Below are 19337 nucleotides of genomic sequence, written 5' to 3'. Positions count from 1 at the left end.
TTCTTCTTCTGTTTCTTTACTGCCTTTTATGGAGTCCGCTCTACTGCATTGCTGCCCCCTGCTGGAACTAGTCCCTTACTACGTCATCTTCTTTCTTTCTTTCTATTATATTTATCCTTTTTCTTTGAGGCCAGTGCGTCTCTCAAAAAAAGTGTTTATTCCACCTTCATGTCCACTATGGAAAAATGTAATATTTTAAGCAGACAGCAAACCTATCGAAGGACGTAACATACATCAGACAGGGCACATTGTGAAGAACAATACAATAATTACGTTCAGGTTTGACTAAAATTAAACTATATTTTGTCTCTTAACTTCCCATCTTGGATTTGTTTAGAGTACAACAAGTTTTAAGAGTTAAAATAAGTGATGAGAGGTGGTGTAAAAACACTTGTCTAAAGTACATTTGTCTTCATTTTGATCGTTAAATGCACACATATGAAATGTCTCCTATTTAGCACATAAATCATGTGTCTCCCACAGATCTTGCAGACGGGTGGGCTCTTCTACTGTGGACCAAACCAGCCACCGGGCCTATTTCTTGCAAGAATTTGGCTTCAACTTCTCACCTGTGTGGATTTCTCAGGTGCCTCTGAAATGAAGACCTACATGTCAAAGTGTCACATTGTAAAAACATTTTGCCCGCGTGAGTATTTCTGTTAATCGTTAAGTTATAGTTGTGTACATTACTGCTGTGAATTCTGCTTTTGTAATGTTTTTCTTTTTTTGGTTGCAGCTCTTCATTTCCTGCCTTCACACTTGGCTTCTTCTTTGAACCTGCTTCACACACACACCAATATTTTAAACACGGCATCATATCAAATAAGATAACTATAAGTTTGTTTTTTTGTAATATCAATCACCAAAATAACTAAAGCTGTCAAGTTAATGTAGTGGACTTAATAGTACACATCACATGTAATAAAGCAACATAATAAAACATAATCAAATGTGTTTATTTCTTTGGTTTTGGCTGTGCAGTTGCAGTTGACCCCAAGTTTCCATAGCTGCCTTCATTTCATGTTGAACGAGCTGGTTGTTATTGTAGGTTTTACAATATAATACATGCATATTAATAATAAAAAAAATTCACAACAACACATCACAGGGTCTGCAATTTGTGTCACCTTAGAAAACATGTTGAATCAATCACAAATGACATGACAAGTGGCCCAACATCACTCGAGGGAATGTTCAGTAATGAGTCAATCATATTGAAACAATTTCCCCAGAAATGCTGCATTCATGTGGCTCCTCCCCTGCTCTTTCACGCCGTGCCAATTCAAACACGCTGCAGAATCTTTATCATGGCTTCTCACCGGCGTGGTCTCTTTTCTTGTGGGCCAGCAAGCCGGTATCATATCTGAAACGTCGTCCACATGTCTTGCAAGAGAACGGCTTCTCGCCCGTGTGAATTCTCAAATGGGCCTTCAGTTGCGACCTCCGACAGAATCCTTTCCCGCACGTGTTGCAGGAATACGGCCTTTCACCCGTGTGGGTCGTCATGTGGGACCTCAGATTACTAACGAGTCTGAAATCTCGCCCGCATAACTTGCAAGAATACCGCTTCTCGCCCGTGTGGATGCTTACGTGAGCCGTCAACGACGATTTCTGACTGAATATTTTCCCACAGGTGTCGCAGGAATACGGCTTCTCGCCCGTGTGGATGCTTACGTGAGTGTTCAATAATGACTTCTTAATTAGTATCTTCCCACACGTGTTGAAAGTGTGCATCCGTGGATTGCCATCCGAGTGGTGAGATTTCATGTGGATCTTGAAGCAGCTACGCCATTTAAAACCTTTCCCGCATGTTTTGCAAGAAAACGGCTTCTCGCCCGTGTGGATTCTCATGTGAGCGTCCAACGATGCTGTCCGAGTGAAACTTTTCCCGCACGTGTTGCAAGTAAAAGGCTTTTCGCCCGTGTGCATCATCATGTGTCTCTGCAACTTTGACTTAAACTGAAAAGCCTTCTGACACGTGTCACATTGGAAAAACGTTGATCTCGAGCCTCTCTTCTTGCCTCGTTTGTTTTTCGGGCTCTCAGCTGTGTGAGAGTCATGCGAGAGGAGCTGGTGGTCACTTTCTGGTCCTGATTCCACAGGGCTTACAGCGGGTAAGTCCATAGTGTCATCAGGATTGAGATTTGGAGTCTCATCTTCACTGCGGTCACTTTCCTCATCGGTAGGAGTCAACATGAAGGTCTCAATCTCCTGCTGCTCTCCCTCCTGACTGGTGCACAGTTCCTCCTGTTCCTCTTTGATCTGTGGAGGATCTGGGTCCTCTTGGTCCAGACTGGAGCTCCTCTCCTGAATACAGAGCTGCTGGTCAGAGAGAACCTCCTCCTCCTCCTTACAGACATGTTGCTGTGGGAGCTCTGGAGGGACAGAGAGCAACATAAACATGATACGACTGTGATGATAGAAAAACAGATATTAAGCAGAAAAATACTAGTAACGTTTTGTATTTAAACCATTAGGATCCTTTATTCATGTGCAGGGGCCTGTTGTTCGAAAGTAGAATAAAGACATCCAGGATAAGTGGGAAAGCCAGGATGGACAAAGTCTCATAAGTTCATCCTGGCTTAATTGGTTGTTCGAACGCCGAGCCAGGCTGAGGAGGGGCGGCTTTGTCAAGCCAGGTCTAACTAATTCGAGTAAGTGCGCGGCCACGGCTTTCTTCAGTAGACCACAGAGATCGATCGCAGATTCACTGATGAGACGACAGGCGTGGACACTTTCCTCCAATGAACAGCGGATCCGAATGCTGACGTAAGGTGACACACCTCTCATAAAACGAAGCACCGCTGCTGTCTGGAAGTTTGGAGACGGACTGATTAAATGTGTAGCGTAATTAATTGCAAGCACCTTTGCAAGTGCAGCCATTTCTAATGACTGTAATGACTGCAATAACATCAGATTTGAGCTGGCAAACAATATGAAGGGTGTTTATTTACAATGACGAACACACGAATAGGCCCCAAATTATGAAAAAGAACTATCGTAATAGGCTAACTTTATTTATTTTTTTAAATTTGATCATGTTTTGTTTTATTTCTTTTTTTTTAAATAATAATTTAGCCTACGTGTTGTTTGTTTAAAAACGAGGCCAATGCGTAGCCTTCATCAGAACATGGACTGACTGTATAAAACACATTAATTTCTGACTCCAAAGATAACAGAATCAACTAAGCTTGGCATTGAGCCTGGTCTGGAGCAGGCTAGCTGCAGAGAATAAATCACCATGGTAACTTGACCAGGATAAAGTTCTCCAGCTTTCGAACAACCGACTGCTAAAGGCTAAATTCAGCCAGGATAAGCAACATATCCCGGCTTAATCCCTTATCTAGGTTTCGAACAACAGGCCCCAGGTCATATTGCCCTGTTGTTGTTGTTGTTGTTGTTGTTGTTGTTGTTGTTGTTGTTGTTGTTGTTGTTTTGCCATATAAGTCGTACTCACTTATCCTGTGTAGCTTTATTTCAGGTTTCCAAAAAACATCCAACAGTCTGCGCTGACGGTGGATCTCTTCCTGATACTCGACGATAGTTTTTTCAAAAACTCCGAATATTTCTTCAGCAGCAGCAGATAGTCGCTCGTTCACGAAATCTCTCAAACACTCAACCGACGACATCGTTGTTTAAGTACAAGTGGAACAAGAATCCACACCAGGGTCTCGACGGAGTCCCTCAACTAGTTAAACACGTGAAAGCGGTCAACATTATTTACTTCCGCCGGATGTTACACTGTTAAAGTTCCGACAGTCGAGGTGCGCGACCTTTTCTTTCCGCTTTCAACCGTTCATTCACAACTTCGATGGGAATGATGTATTTCTACCTCGCTTGTTACTATTCAATGAAAGCTTTTGTTTCTTTGAAGTTAGTACAAAAACAAATATGCAATATGATTATTTAAGTAAAAAATAATGTAAACGCATTTTGAATGCTGTATTCAAAATGTTAGTTCGGTAAAAGTAAGTAATTATTAAGCTATTAGCAGAATATACTTTAAGAAAGAAACGTTAAATGAATCATTATTTAGGCTATACTTACATACTATCTTATTCTTATCACTGTCCATTTCAACAAAACCCCCAAAATATTATATTATATTATCACTCAAAACCAGATTTCGATAAATACAGTTATTGGTTTAAAGGAGCGCCGCTGAACCTCTGAGTTTACTGAGCACCTACACTTAATTGGGCTAAAAGCTATACAGTTAGAGAGAATGTCCTCATCCAAAGGTCCGGAACATTAAATAATGTCTTACCTTGCGCTATGATTTAGTCCCATGTATATTGAAGTAGCCAACAGTTGTATTAACGTCTGTACGTATAGTCAACATCTGACTGTCAAATCAAATAAAGAGAGTTCAATTGAATAATATCTAAACAATATCTATTGTCAGATTTCAAATTAAACTGGATTAATTATAAATAATATACACTCTAATAATAAATAAATGTTCTTTTATTTCAAGTCAAATGTAGGCTGAATTAAAAAAAAGCTTTTGAAAAATGTGACTCTTAAAATAAAGTACAATTTAACTGAATTGTCTTTGCCCTGCAGCTTTAAATTGTGAGGCGTGAACTGGTCAATCAAAAGAGCCACGATATCCAAATTATCTTCATCTTCTAAAAAGAGACATTTGTGTTGAGGCACTTTATCTGTGCTTATTGAAACCACTTGTTTACGCTCTATTCCTCTCTGTTATCATTATTGTTGGGCAGTGAATTAATGCCTTTCTGATAATTTTGGGCTTTTAGATCGTCTATTTTTTTGTACCTTCATTTTGTATTTGAGTGGGTACGTTTGCTCAAAAGATGTGTGCTTTGTCTCGTAGCGGGGCTTCTAATCTCACTCCATGGTCTCTGAACACATGAGACATACTGGTTTTGAACTGTCCATACATAGGAAGAATTAAGATATATGAGTCTGTCCATCCATTGTGGATTTAAGACTGTGGCCTCTATTGTCTCTCTGTCCAGATGTCTCTCAGAGAACACCTCGTGAAATAACTCCTCTGACTCACGTACTTCTCCGACTGTTGGGTCTCTTTCCTGTGTGTGTGCAAATGTCACCGGAGTTGCGACGCTTATAGGAATACACATATATGATTTACAATGCATGTAGTTGGTCTGTGTGTTTCCTGGAGCGCTGAACGAGCGCTGGAAAAGCTGTGCCGGTAAAGATAGAAGCGCTCCGTTAGAATGTATTAATTATCAATTAAAAGCAAAGTATGTGTTCTACATTAGACCAAATGTATGTATGTTTTTCATTATACTTTTCAATAATATGGGCAAGTCAACACAAAGGTATTGAAAAAAAAAAAAACCTTTTTAAAAATCAATATATTGCTGCAGTAATGCACATGGGTTGGGAGGTGAGCTAACCCTCCTTCTATATGAGGTGAAACTGCTGAATCCTAAGTGTGTTGAATATTAAACTTAATGCTAACTGTGATCAGTGTCAAATAATACTTTTCCTAAACCTCCAGCCGCTGAGCTACAACAAAAAACACCTCCTGCATGCCTTAACGCTCTGGAAAGAAGTGTCCTTCACTTTGACAATGTCACTCGCACACACCTTGATGTAAGGAATGTGCTTATAACTTCAGACAAAAGGATTAATCTGGTCCTCACCTTACAAAGCTTTATTGTCAGAATACATACAGGAGATCAAATAACAGCCATGTAGCGCACCATACACGATGTGTGTGTCATCTCTGAAGCCCCTAAAACATATCAAGTTAGACAACTTACAAAAAAAAATACATATAAATATAAAATGAGCGGACATGCTGCAGTCAGAAAAGAAGATACCCCAGTTGGCAGGATGATGACGTAAGTGACCACGCAACAATAGAGAGAGGGGTTCTTTCCTCTTTGGAAAAAAATCTACATATTTCATATTTGTTGTGCAGAATTATTTTTTTTTTTAAAGATTTGGGGTATTATGTGTCCCGTAATGTCCCGTAGTGTTTTAAAGAAATACAATTGCAAACAAAAAAACACGAGTAATGCAGTACAAAAACAAAAAACTGGGTTAGTTAGTGTTGTTGACAATCTTCTACTTATTGGGGTGACTGTGGCCAAGTGGTGAAAAGGGCCGCCTTTCAATCAGAGGGTCATGTCAATGTGTCCTTGAGCAAGACACTTAACCCAAAAATGTCTCTCGTAGCTGCGTCTACGGTGTGTAGATAGATACTGAATTGCAAGTCGCTTTGGATAAAAGTGTCTGCTAAAAAAAAAAAAAAAAATGACTGTAATGACTGTAATATTGTCACTAAGATCACGTGACCTCGTCTCAGTAGTAACCATCGTGTACATCCCATCACAGCGTGCTGCCATGGTGGATCCGTTTTATGTGTAATCTCAGGAGACCAATTAGTCTGAAATACTTCCCGCACGTTTTGCAGGTATACGGCTTCTCGCCCGTGTGGATGCTCGTGTGGCTCCTCAGTGTCGACGTCTGACGGAACCCTTTCCCGCACGTTTCGCACGTGTACGGCTTCTCGCCCGTGTGGATTCTAATGTGCCCCTTCAAAGCGGACATGTCACTGAATCTTTTCCCGCAGAACTTGCAGTGGTACGGCTTCTCGCCCGTGTGCGTCCTCATGTGGAGTTTAAAGTTACCGTTGCGTCTGAACTTTTTCCCACACGTTTCACAGGCGTACGTCTTCTCACTTCTGTGGAGCCTCGCGTGCTCTTCCAAAACCGAGACGTCACTGAATCGTATCCCGCAAGTCCTGCAAAGGTACGGCTTCTCACCCGTGTGCTTCTTCATGTGGAGTGTTAGGTGCCAAGTCCATTTGAAACCATTCCCACATATTTCACAAGTGTACGGGTTCTCATCTGTGTTCATTTGTACATGATCGTTCAATGCCGATGTCTGACCCGTGTGGGTTCTCACATTATCTACAACGTTAGTGCGACTGTCGCTCTGGTGATGTCTTTTCTTTCCTTTTGGCTCTGCATTCCTGACGTGGCGGTCATTGTTTGGATCAGATTCGACAGCTGAAATGTAACTCAGAAGCTTGTCCCCAACCACACCCCGAGTTTCATATTCAGCGTGGTCATAAATAGGAGGCCAGATGAAGGTCTCAGTCTCCTGCTGCACTTCAAGCTGCTCTCCCTCCTGACTGGTGCACGGTTCCTCCTGTTCCTCTTTGATCTGTGGAGGATCTGGGTCCCCTTGGTCCAGACTGGAGCTCCTCTCCTGAATACAGAGCTGCTGGTCAGAGAGAACCTCCTCCTCCTTACAGACATGTTGCTGAGGGGGCTCTGGAGGGACAGAGAGCAAGAGGTGAAGAGTACTATTCTGATATTAAAGGGAAAAACCGAGATCGTTTGTTTATCAATCGAATACCTCTTAGTGTGTTATTAAAATACTTGTTGTACTCACCTATCCGGTGTAACTTAATTACAGGTTTCAAGGCGATGTCCAACAATCCGCGCTGACGGCGGAGCTCTTCTTCGTACTCAACGATAGTTTTTTCAAAAACTCCGAATATTTCTTCCGCAGCAGCAGAGAGTCGCTCGTTGACGAAATCTCTCAAATACTCAACCGAAGACATCGTTGCTTGGTTACCAATTCAATGTATGCGCTCACCTACGCAGCGGCTGACAACAACACCCTCTCCAGCTGGCGCTACCTGCATAGAGGTGGGGTTAATGCTACGCGCTTTTGTTGTGTGTTACACATGTTATGTTCCGACACTGGGCGCAGGGAGCAGCCTCAAATGGGAGCGGCAGCTAGCAGAGGCATTCCTGCCGCGGTTTGTGGCAGCTGTCGCAACTTGCCGCGGCAGTTGCTTGTTTTTAGCCTTTGTTTTATAGTCATTTGACAATATGTGACAATGCATTAAGGTCCTTGAGAGTATGACTGTTGGTAAAAAAATAAATAAAAAAAGCCGAATTGTAATAGTATGGCCCATCGTTTTTATTAAACTACGCAAACTGCAGATCAAATGTTGTTGTCCACTTTCTTTTAGGAACAAATGATGGTATTCACTTCTAGCACGAGGGTTCCGGCTGCTTGACTGAATGACTGGAATTCCATTTTTGAATTGTTTTATTGTGAGCACCATGTCACCATATCATCTACAATTGCTGTTAGTGTGTCACTTCTAAAACCCCAAAACAAACATCAAATGGAACCAATCACAAAATACATAAAACAAAATATATATAAAATAAAGTTCAATGCTGTAAAATAAAATACTTTTTGACAGGATAACAACGCAAGAGACCCAACAACAGTAGAAAGAGGGTTCTCAGCCTAAATATCACAGTCCAAAATCCAGTCATTTGAGGATTAAAATATATTTTTATTATAATTATTATTCATTTCACAGGTCAAACATTAGTAGGAACTATGAGCTCATTGTGCAGCAACAATTGTACAAAGATTTGGGAGATAATGATTGTGTCAAAGACATATTGTTGCAAACAGAAATGTGAGTAACACAGTAATATTTATGACAAAAAAAAAGAGAGGTTAGTTTAACAAAACTTGACGTCTTTGTGGACGATGCACTATTTCCTTAAACAAAGATAGTGTGACCTCTTCTTGATGGGAAATACTTTATAAACAATAACAAAGAAATTGCTGTAAACAAAAGAGCATTTATTAGATGGTTTATCCTGTTCATTTGTTTTTTGCCAAGTATAAGTGCTGCATTCAGGTGGGTCCTCACTTGAATGGGTTCAAAAACGAGTTTATTTGTCTGTATGCGTTCTTTCACGCCTTGCCAGTTCAAACACTCCACACATTCGCATTCTGGAGGTTTTGCAATTGTGCTGGTTTCTCACAGGTGTGGGCTTTTCTCATGTGGACTTTCAAATCACCACCAAACCTGAAAGCTCTGCCACATGTTTTGCAAGTAAAGGGCTTCTCGCCTGTGTGCGTTCTCATGTGAACCAACAAGCCACTGTTGAACCTGAAATCTTTCCCACATGTTTTGCAAGTGTATGGCTTCTCACCTGTGTGGATCCTTGTATGAGCTTTCAATACCGATGTCTGTCTGAATCTTTTTCCACAAATGTTGCAAGAATGTGGCCTCTCATCTGTGTGGATCCTCTTGTGTGCATACAGATTGGACTTAAACTGAAATGTCTTGCCACACGTGTCACATTTGCAAGACGGAATCTTTAACGAGTTGTTTATGTCGTTACTGTGAGTTCTGCTTTTGTGATGTCTTTTCTTGAGTTTCAGCTCTGTAGTTGATCCTGAGTCTTCGGGGCTGCATCCCGTCTGATCTTGGCTCTCAGCTACATGCCAGTTGTGTGAGAGGAGCTGGTGGTCACTGGTTGACTCTGGTACCACAGAGCCTATGGCTGGTATGTTGACTGTGTCATCGGGACTGAAGTACAGAAGCTGATCTTCACTGTGGTCACTTTCCTCATAAGTAGGAGTCCACATGAAGGTCTCAATCTCCTGCTGCTCTCCCTGCTGACTGGTGAACAGTTCCTCCTGTTCCTCTTTGATCTGTGGAGGATCTGGGTCCTCTTGGTCCAGACTGGAGCTCCTCTCCTGAATCTCCTCCTTCTCCTCCTTACAGACATGTTGCTGTTGGAGCTCTGGAGAGTCAGCTAAAAGAAAGAGGATATGACTGTGATGACAGAAAACCTGACATTTCTACATACAACAAGTGACGTTATGTGTTAAACCCATTAGGATCATACATGTCATACACGTATTGTTATGGCTGCATGTGTTCCCTGTGCTGTTGTTCCGTTATTCCCTCTCTAGAACCCCTGCTCAGGTCGCATTGCTAAATGAGTTGCACCTGAATTGGAAAAGAAGCGCAAGCGCCAGTGCTCGCAGCCGAAAGGAGAGGCCTCTGGTGATACATTCCTGTGGATTTGATTGTTTGTACAGTCTCTCCTGTGATTGATGTGTCAGTGCTGGAGGTGTGTCACGCCCCGCCCTTTGGTCAACTGTCTCGCCTGTGACTGAGTAGTCACTTTTACAATGAATTAAAAAACAATACATTTAAAAACAATGGAAGTATTTTAAAGAATACACACCTATCCGGTGTAACTTTATTTTGGGCTTCAAGACGATGTCCAACAATCCGCGCTGACGGTCGATCTCTGCCTCGTACTCATAAATCGCATTTTTAAAAATTCCGAATATTTCTTCCGCAGCAGCAGAGAGTCGCTCGTTGACGAACTCTCTCAAATACTCAACTGACGACATCGTTGCTATTTTCAAATGGACTATCTCAGCAGCGCAACTACTACAACTCCGTCCTCCCGCTAGTGCAGTTTATCCACACACGGAGAGATGAACAACAGCGCATGTGTTGTTTACTACTGGTAGATGTCGCACTGTGAAGTTCCGACAGCGCACAGAGGAGCTAACCTTTGGTTCCGCTTTCACCTGCGGCTGGTACAGCTGTCCCTCTCACAGGAAAATACTGTAGGTCATTTCTCTCTTCTACTACATTCAACTTATGTCTGTTCGATTTATAGAAAGAAGAAGCATATCAGCGTGGCTGGAAATACTTAACACAGGTTAGTAAAAGTAGCAATAACATAAACAGATACCCACGCATTCAAAATGTGAAGAAACGTACCAAATTGCAAATATCAGTAAAATGTTATTTAAAGTGTGAAAGGTGAAGGTGTGCACAATGACTATTGTCTGTGTGACTGAAGTTATAATAAGCAAATAGCATTTTTGTTGCAGCTAGTCAGACCTATTTCATTTTGGTTCACATACTGATGGATATCTAAACAAGGAATACTATTTAATAAGCTCAATACAAGTTCTTGTATGTAAGAAACATCTTAATTAACAAAGTAACGTAAGCTGTCCAGTAAATAAAGTGAACTTTAAACTTTACTTCCCTATGACTCATTTTTCTTTCCTGTCAGTCACACACATCTGCAGCCTCGATGAACACCATTTCCTAACGTGTTTAGACTTCAGAGTGAATCTGGTCGTCTTAAATCATCACCTTACAAAGCTTCATAGTTAGAACACATACATGAGATCAAAGAACGACATTTTGTTGCCATCGTCCATTTGAACACTGATCAAACGCAACGTTTTTGGCTGATTTGTTCACAGCACTATGTAGAACTTCATCTACGGTCTGCGTTTGTGCGTCACCTCTGAAACCCAAAACAACAAAAAGTGTGTTGTACTATATCATACAATACATAACGATACAAAAGTAACAGAAAAAAAAGGGTAAAAGAAAAAAGAAAAGCTGCTTAGTAAAACTAATTTGTATTTGAATCTATAGGCTCCTATGAGTCATACTCCCCTTGTTAGTTAATAAGAGACCATTTATGTTTTACACACCTACTCTGTGTAACTATTTCAGGTTTCCAAACAACATCCAACAATCCGTGCTGCTCGTACTCTATGATTTATTTTTTAACAACTGACTATTTCTTCAGCAGAGAGTCACTAATTGACAAACCGTCTCAAACGCTCAACTGGCGACATTCTTGCTTAATTAACTGAACTTTGTCCTCGTTAAAACGTGCAAGTGGAAAAATGTATTCACTCAAGTATTAACGTTAACATTACCAAATAGTCCTTTAGCTTTAGTACCTCCAGCATGAAAAACATAAAATGTAAACCCAGCCAACATGTTTTCTTTTGAATACATACTAGAGCTGCCCTTACAAAGTGTGCACTATTGCAAGCATCTTGTGTTGACACAGACTTGTGCTTCAGGTCAATCTTAACACAGATACAGTTGTGGTCAAAAGTTTACATACACTTGTAAAGAACATAATGTCATGGCTCTCTTGAGTTTCCAGTTATTTCTACAACTCAGATTTTTCTCTGATAGAGTGATTGGAACAGATACTTCTTTGTCACAAAAAAACATTCATGAAGTTTGGTTCTTTAATGACTTTATTATGGGTCAACAGAAAAAATGATCAAATCTGCTGGGTCAAAAATATACATACAGCAGTGCTAATATTTGGTTACATGTCCCTTGGCCATTTTCACTTCAATTAGGCGCTTTTGGCAGCCATCCACAAGCTTCTGGCAAGCTTCTCGTTGAATCTTTGACCACTCCTCTTGACAGAATTGGTGCAGTTCAGTTAAATTTGATGGCTTTCTGACATGGCCTTTGGGAAGGCCATTCTAAAACCCTAATTCTAGCCTGATTTAGCCATTCCATTACCACTTTTGATGTGTGTTTGGGGTCATTGTCCTGTCGGAACACCCAACTGCGCCCAAGACCCAACCTTCGGGCTGATGATTTTAGGTTATCTTGAAGAATTTGAAGGTAATCCTCCTTCTTCATTATCCCATTTACTCTCTGTAAAGCACCAGTTCCATTGGCAGCAAAACAGCCCCACAGCATAATACTACCACCACCGTGCTTGACGGTAGGCATGGTGTTCTTGGGGTTAAAGGCCTCACCTTTTCTCCTCCAAACATATTGCTGGGCATTGTGGCCAAACAGCTTGATTTTTGTTTTGTCTGACCACAGAACTTTCCTCCAGAAGGTCTTATCTTTGTCCATGTGATCGGCAGCAAACTTCAGTCGAGCCTTAAGGTGCCGCTTTTGGAGCGAGGGCTTCCTTCTTGCGCGGCAGCCTCTCAGTCCATGGAGATGCAAAACACGCTTGACTGTGGACACTGACACCTGTGTTCCAGCAGCTTCTAATTCTTGGCAGATCTGCTTTTTGGTGGTTCTCGGTTGACTCTTCACCCTCCTGACCAATTTTCTCTCAGCAGCAGGTGATAGCTTGCGTTTTCTTCCTGATCGTGGCAGTGACAAAACAGTGCCGTGCACTTTATACTTACAAACAATTGTTTGCACTGTTGCTCTTGGGACCTGCAGCTGCTTTGAAATGGCTCCAAGTGACTTTCCTGACTTGTTGAAGTCAATGATTCGCTTTTTCAGATCCATGCTGAGCTCCTTTGACTTTCCCATTGTAGCGTTTGTGGGCGTTTGTATCCAATGAGCCCTATTTAAATGGCCTCAGAGAAGTCACCAGCTGTAGTCACTCATAATCACTCACAAGAAGTTAAGAGGCCATGCTATGAAGCTCATTTCATTGACACAACTTTCTAAGTCACCAAAATTGCTAATTCATGTTGCTGTATGTATATTTTTGACCCAGCAGATTTGATCACTTTTTCTGTTAACCCATAATAAAGTCATGAAAGAACCAAACTTCATGAATGTTTTTTTGTGACAAAGAAGTATCTGTTCCAATCACTCTATCAGAGAAAAATCAGAGTTGTAGAAATAACTGGAAACTCAAGAGAGCCATGACATTATGTTCTTTACAAGTGTATGTAAACTTTTGACCACAACTGTACGTATGTAGGAATAACTCAATGAGTCCCAGTTAGACTTGGTTATATACATTTATTACACCACAAATCTATCCAGAGAAGATCTTGGTACAGCATGCATAGAAACAGTCACATCTTTAAGTAACAGTGACATTCACACAGCGTTATGCTTTATATCTCACATCATACAGAACAGAATCACGCTAGCTTGGAGGAAGCAAAACAATGTTGTGACAGGAATATCTACAAGTTCCTCATATCAGACAACATGAGCCTCCTCACATCATGCATGCAGAGTGTGAACGACGGAGGCCTTTCACAATACCAAACAGATACATATTGTCATATGACATTCATATTCTTTTTTTTTATTTTTTCCACAAAAGTCTCCTTATATCAAATTGAACCAATCACAAACTGGTATACTGTTGCCGACAGCAGTGAGTTATACTACACCATGAAGGAAATAAAAAAAACATGATGCAGTTGTGGTTAATGTGCTACTTCATTTAAATAAAATATATTTTTTTTTTAAATGAAAAATGCTTTACATAGTTATAAAAATGATGCCATTGCAAAAAGTGCGTTGATTTTACTGAGAGGACCCTCCAGAGGAATTGGTGGTTTGTCCTGTTTATTTAAGATGAACTTGTCCCTCATGTTCTGCATTCATGCGGCTAATATTTCCCCGCAGATGTTGCCCGTTATGACTTCTCACCCGTGTGGACTCTTCTGTGAGTCTTCAATTGCGATGTCCAGCTGAATCTTTCCCCACATGACTTGCAAGAATACGGTTTCTCACCCGTGTGGACTCTTGAGTGAGCCTTCAACAGTGTCGTCCAGCTGAAACTTTTCCCACACGTGTTGCAAGAATACGGTTTCTCACCCGTGTGGATTCTAATGTGACTGATCAATATCGATTTCCGATTGAATTTTTTCCCGCAGGTTTTGCAAGAATGCGGTTTCTCGCCTGTGTGGATTCTTAAATGAGAACTCAAAAGTGATGACCGGCTGAATACTTTATCACAGGTTTTGCATGAATACGGTTTCTCGCCCGAGTGTATTTTTACATGTGCGTTCAATGTTGACATCTGACTGAATATCTTCCCACAGGTGATGCAAGGATAAGGTCTCTCACCCGTGTGTGTTCTCATATGAGAGTTCAACGTTGATGTCCTACTAAATCTTTTTCCACACGTGTCACACGAATGTGGCTTCTCACCTGTGTGGATTCTCAGGTGTCTCTCCAGTGTTGACTTGTACTTAAAATGTTTCCCACATGTGTCGCATTGCAGGAACTCTTTACCTGCGCTTGTGTTACAGTGAACTGTTGACATAGTGGGGTTGTACACATTGTTACTTTGACTGTTGCTTTTGTGATGTACTTCCTTTAGTTTAGGCTCTCCATTTTTAGTTGATTCAGAGAATCCATGTTCTCCTCCTTTCTGATCTTGGCTTTCAGCTTCATGAGAGTTGTGTGAGAGGAGCTGGCGGTCATTGTTTGGTTCCGCTACGACGTCACTTTCAACTGAAATGTAGCCTGGAGATGTTTCCTGTACCACACTCTGGGTTTCATCAGTACACAAGTACAGAAGCTGATCTTCACTGTGGTCACTTTCCTCATCGGTAGGAGCCCACATGAAGGTCTCAGTCTCCTGCTTCAGTTCAAGCTGCTCTCCCTCCTGACTGGTGCACAGCTCCTCCTGTTCCTCTTTGATCTGTGGAGGATCTGGGTCCTCTTGGTCCAGACTGGAGCTCCTCTCCTGAATACAGAGCTGCTGGTCAGAGAGAACCTCCTCCTCCTTACAGACATGTTGCTGTGGGAGCTCTGGAGGGACAGAGCGCAACATAAATATGATACGACTGTGATGATAGAAAAAAAAAAACTTCTGAACAAATAAATACGTTTCTATTTAAACCATCAGGATTATTCATTTGTCTTTTGAAGGACCATTTCAGTTGGACTCACCTATCCTGTGTAACTTTATTTCAGGTTTCCAGACGATATCCAACAGTCTGCGCTGACGGTCGATCTCTTCCTCGTACGCGACGATATTTTTCACAAAAACTCCAAATATTTCTTCCGCAGCAGCAGATAGTCGCTCGTTGACAAACTCTCTCAAACACTCAACTGAAGACATTGTCATTTAATTACAATAATGACGTAATTAGCTGCGAAACGACTACGGTGCCTGTATTGTTTACTTCCGCTGGATGTCACACTGTCAGGTTCCGGCAGTGAAAATGAATGTGTGAACATTTGTTCCGCTTGTAATTGTTGACCCTTTTACAGAAACATGTTTTTAACACTAGCCGTGGATGTGACGAGTTGTTCCAGTGTCATTGGTGCGGGCATCTGTCATCTCATTGGATTTAATGTCCTATCAAAACGTGAACGTGGAAACTACTGGAGAATGTGTAAAACACTTGGAATGGAGTCTCAATTTTGAACAGGTTCCAAATGTTGTAGTTTAATAGCCAAAGAGAAATCGTTCTGTATTATATTACTGTTTCATAGTCTCTATTTTATATCCTCTGAACACATTCTAAATGTAATATCTTCACATTGCTGTACTTCAATGTTTCGTTCCGTAGCCCTCCTGGATCCAGATACCTCTGCTACTGCTGAACACACACCTTATTGTCAGTCATGCCCACCTGCACCCGTTTGAAAGAATGTGACTTTTAGCCTGTATGCATTGTTCTATGAGTTATGAATGCGGATTTCTGGCAAAAGATGTCCTCCCCTCAAGTGTGCATAACTTATAGTATCTATATAGTATCACATCTTAAAGGCTTTGCAAGTAATTTAGTGAATGTTTGCGCTGTAAGGGTGTGTGTATTGTTAGTGTGACCTGCTTTTATGATGACTTCTCTTTACTTTGACTCATTTCTGGTTGATCCTAAATTGCCATGGTTTCCTCCTTTGTGATCTCGGCAATAAGCTTTATTACAGTTGTAAGAGAGGAGCTGGTGGTTATTGTCTGGTTTGATGTTAGTATGTATATATGTATATGTGTATATATATATACATATATATATATATATATATATATACACATATATATATACATGTATATATATATATATATATATATATACATATATATATATATATATATATATACATACATATATATATATATATATATATACATATATATATATATGTGTATATATATATATATATGTATATATATATATATATATATGTATATATATATATATATGTATATATATATATATATACATATATATATATATATATACATATATATATATATATATATATATATATACATATATATATATATATACATATATATATATATACATATATATATATATATATACATATATATATATATACATATATATATACATATATATATATATACATATATATATACATATATATATATATATATATATACATATATATATATATATATATATACATATATATATATATATATATATACACATATATATATACATATATATATATATATATATATACATATATATACATATATATATACACATATATATATACATATATATACATATATATATATATACATATATATATATATATATATATATATATTAATGTTATTGACAACAGAAGTCCACAATACAATGTAACACACACTGCACAATCTGTGTCACCTTGAAAAGTGCATCAAGTTGAATCAATCACAAAAACATGAGAGAAAAAAAGTATCTGGCTGGCAGGATCAAAATAAACCCAACACCACTTGACTGTCTATTCATTTATGACATTAATCCACTTGCATAACCTATGTCGTGTATGAAATTACTAATAATAGAATCATAAATGCCTTGTCAAATGAGACGCATGGAATACTCTTCTCACTAGCGTGGGATAGGGAGAAAGCACTGTGGTGCCGTGTTTTGCAGGTGCACTGCTTCTCACTTGTAGGAATTCTTCTGTGCTTTTTCAAGTCATCCAACAGTCTCCTTTCCCACAGGCGTTGCAGTTTTACAGCTTGTCAGGTTCTCATGTGGACTTTCCAAGTCACTCTTAAGCCTGAACCCCCTTTTTTTTTTTCTTGCATTACATTTGAAAAACGTTTTACCTGTGCACGTATTCAGGTGACTCTGACATACACTGTTACTGTGACTTGTGTGATGTCTTTCTTTGGTTCTGGCTCTGCACTTCTAGTTGATCCTTAGTGTAGGTGGAAGTGTGTGAACAGACCGGATGGAGCCTGAAGAAGCAACGGGAGACTCTCGATGTCTTGGGCAGAAGGTTTAATAAATAGTTTAAATTGTACATTTAAACTACTGACAAAAAACACAAGAGGGCAGACTTTTGAAAACTGGATATTTATGACATTTGGTAAAAACTCATAGTAGTTGCTGTACATGTATCCCATAAAAGTATAAAATCAAAGCTGGTTTCATTAACATTAGCATGAGCTTCCTTCCCATGATGCAAAAGACTGATTGTTCTGACAAATGTTGTTGCTCCAACATACTTCAATGTTAACACAAAGACGGTGTAGTTCTCTCCATCCTTCAGTTATCAGCTTTTCACTGAGCACTTTCTCTCCTATGTGGGTTTGACTACACCTGAAACCTCCGTGCTGCAGTGACGCAGCTTTGCTCCTGTGTGAGTTTTCATGTGGTCTTTCAAGTTACTACTAGTTCGAAAATCTCTCCCACATGTTTTACAAGTGTACGGTTTCTCACCTGAGTGAGTTCTCATGTGGAGTGTTAAGCAGTTAGTCCACCTGAAACCTTTCCCACATGTTGTGCAAGTATACGGCTTCTCACCTGTGTGGACCCTCACATGAGTGTGCAACACGGACGCCTGCTTGAATCTTTTTCCACAGATGCTGCAATAATACGGCTTCTCACCTGTATGGACGCCCTGGTGTCTCTGCAATTTGGACATGCAGTTAAAAGCTTTCCCACAGATGTCACAGTTTAAAGACTTTTTACCTGTGTGCGTATTACAGTTATTTCTTCTTTTGTCGCCATGCTTGCCTCCTTCCTGATGAGCTACGTGAGAGTTACGTTGGAGGATCTGCATGTAGCCGTTTGGTTCTGATACCCCGGACTGTTTGAGTATGTTGACTACCGACTCTTTCTCTGCTGCATTTAGAGCGTCGTCAGGATTCGAGTACAGAGTCTGACCTTCACCATGGTCACTGTTTTCATAAGTAGGAGTCCACATGAAGGTCTCAGTCTCCTGCTTCAGTTCAAGCTGCTCTCCCTCCTGACTGGTGCACAGTTCCTCCTGTTCCTCTTTGATGTGTGGAGGATCTGGGTCCTCTTGGTCCAGACTGGAGCTCCTCTCCTGAATACAGAGCTGCTGGTCAGAGAGAACCTCCTCCTCCTTACGGACATGTTGCTGTGGGAGCTCTAGAGGAATAAATGACATCAGTAGATTACTAATATAATGTATAAAAAAAAAAAAAAACATTCTGAAGACTTATCTGTTCAGACTGCAATTTGGCCTATAAAACCAAAATAATAAAATATATAGTTGCATGATTCTTGCACTTTTCTGGATGGTCTAGTAGTGCACTTATTGTAAGTCACTTTGGATAAAAGCTTCAGCTAAATAAATGTAATGTAATGGATAAACCAACAGAGAAGTTTTGATTCGAATTCATTGAGGATTTACAGACCTATCTACTAGTATGCCTTTATATCTGCAAAGTATATAGTACAAGTATATAATAAACCACTGGCAGTATATGTGTATATTATTCCTGTATATGTGTATATTATTCCTGAGTATATGTGTACCGTATTCCTGTATACGGTACACACCTATCTCGAGTGACTCGGGTTTCCAAACGTTATCCAGCTGTCTGCGCTGTCGATCGATCTCTTCCTCATACTCCACTATCGCTTTTTCAAAAACTACGAATATTTCTTCAGCAGCAGCAGTCAGTCGCTCGACGACAAACGTCCTCAAACATTGGATAGTAGACATTTCCAATCAAATAATCTATTTAGACAATTCTTCCTGGAACGCAGCGTCGACCAAAATCACCGATAAACAGCCTGAGAGTCGG

At 40.1% G+C, this 19337-nt stretch overlaps 1 protein-coding gene across 1 annotated transcript; it reads right to left on the bottom strand.

The window, feature by feature from the left end:
- Positions 1–967: 967 nt before the first annotated feature.
- Positions 968–19331, bottom strand: LOC137879796 (zinc finger protein 208-like). The gene is made up of 10 exons (XM_068720692.1): positions 19090–19331; positions 17863–18675; positions 15251–15424; positions 13989–15109; positions 10029–10269; positions 8757–9590; positions 7402–7587; positions 6333–7280; positions 3458–3634; positions 968–2375 (listed from the first exon to the last, which is right to left on the bottom strand). Exons 1-10 carry the CDS (start codon positions 19253–19255, stop codon positions 1306–1308), a joined length of 5730 nt encoding a protein of 1909 aa, XP_068576793.1. The 5' UTR covers positions 19256–19331; the 3' UTR covers positions 968–1305.
- Positions 19332–19337: the final 6 nt, after the last annotated feature.

Source organism: Cebidichthys violaceus, unplaced genomic scaffold (assembly GCF_023349555.1).
Source record: "Cebidichthys violaceus isolate CVI_PGR_0920_01 unplaced genomic scaffold, fCebVio1.0.p SCAF_26, whole genome shotgun sequence".
Taxonomy (NCBI): domain Eukaryota; kingdom Metazoa; phylum Chordata; class Actinopteri; order Perciformes; family Stichaeidae; genus Cebidichthys; species Cebidichthys violaceus.
The sequence above is the reverse complement of the archived record's forward strand: the minus strand, read 5'-3'. Positions and strand labels throughout refer to the sequence as shown.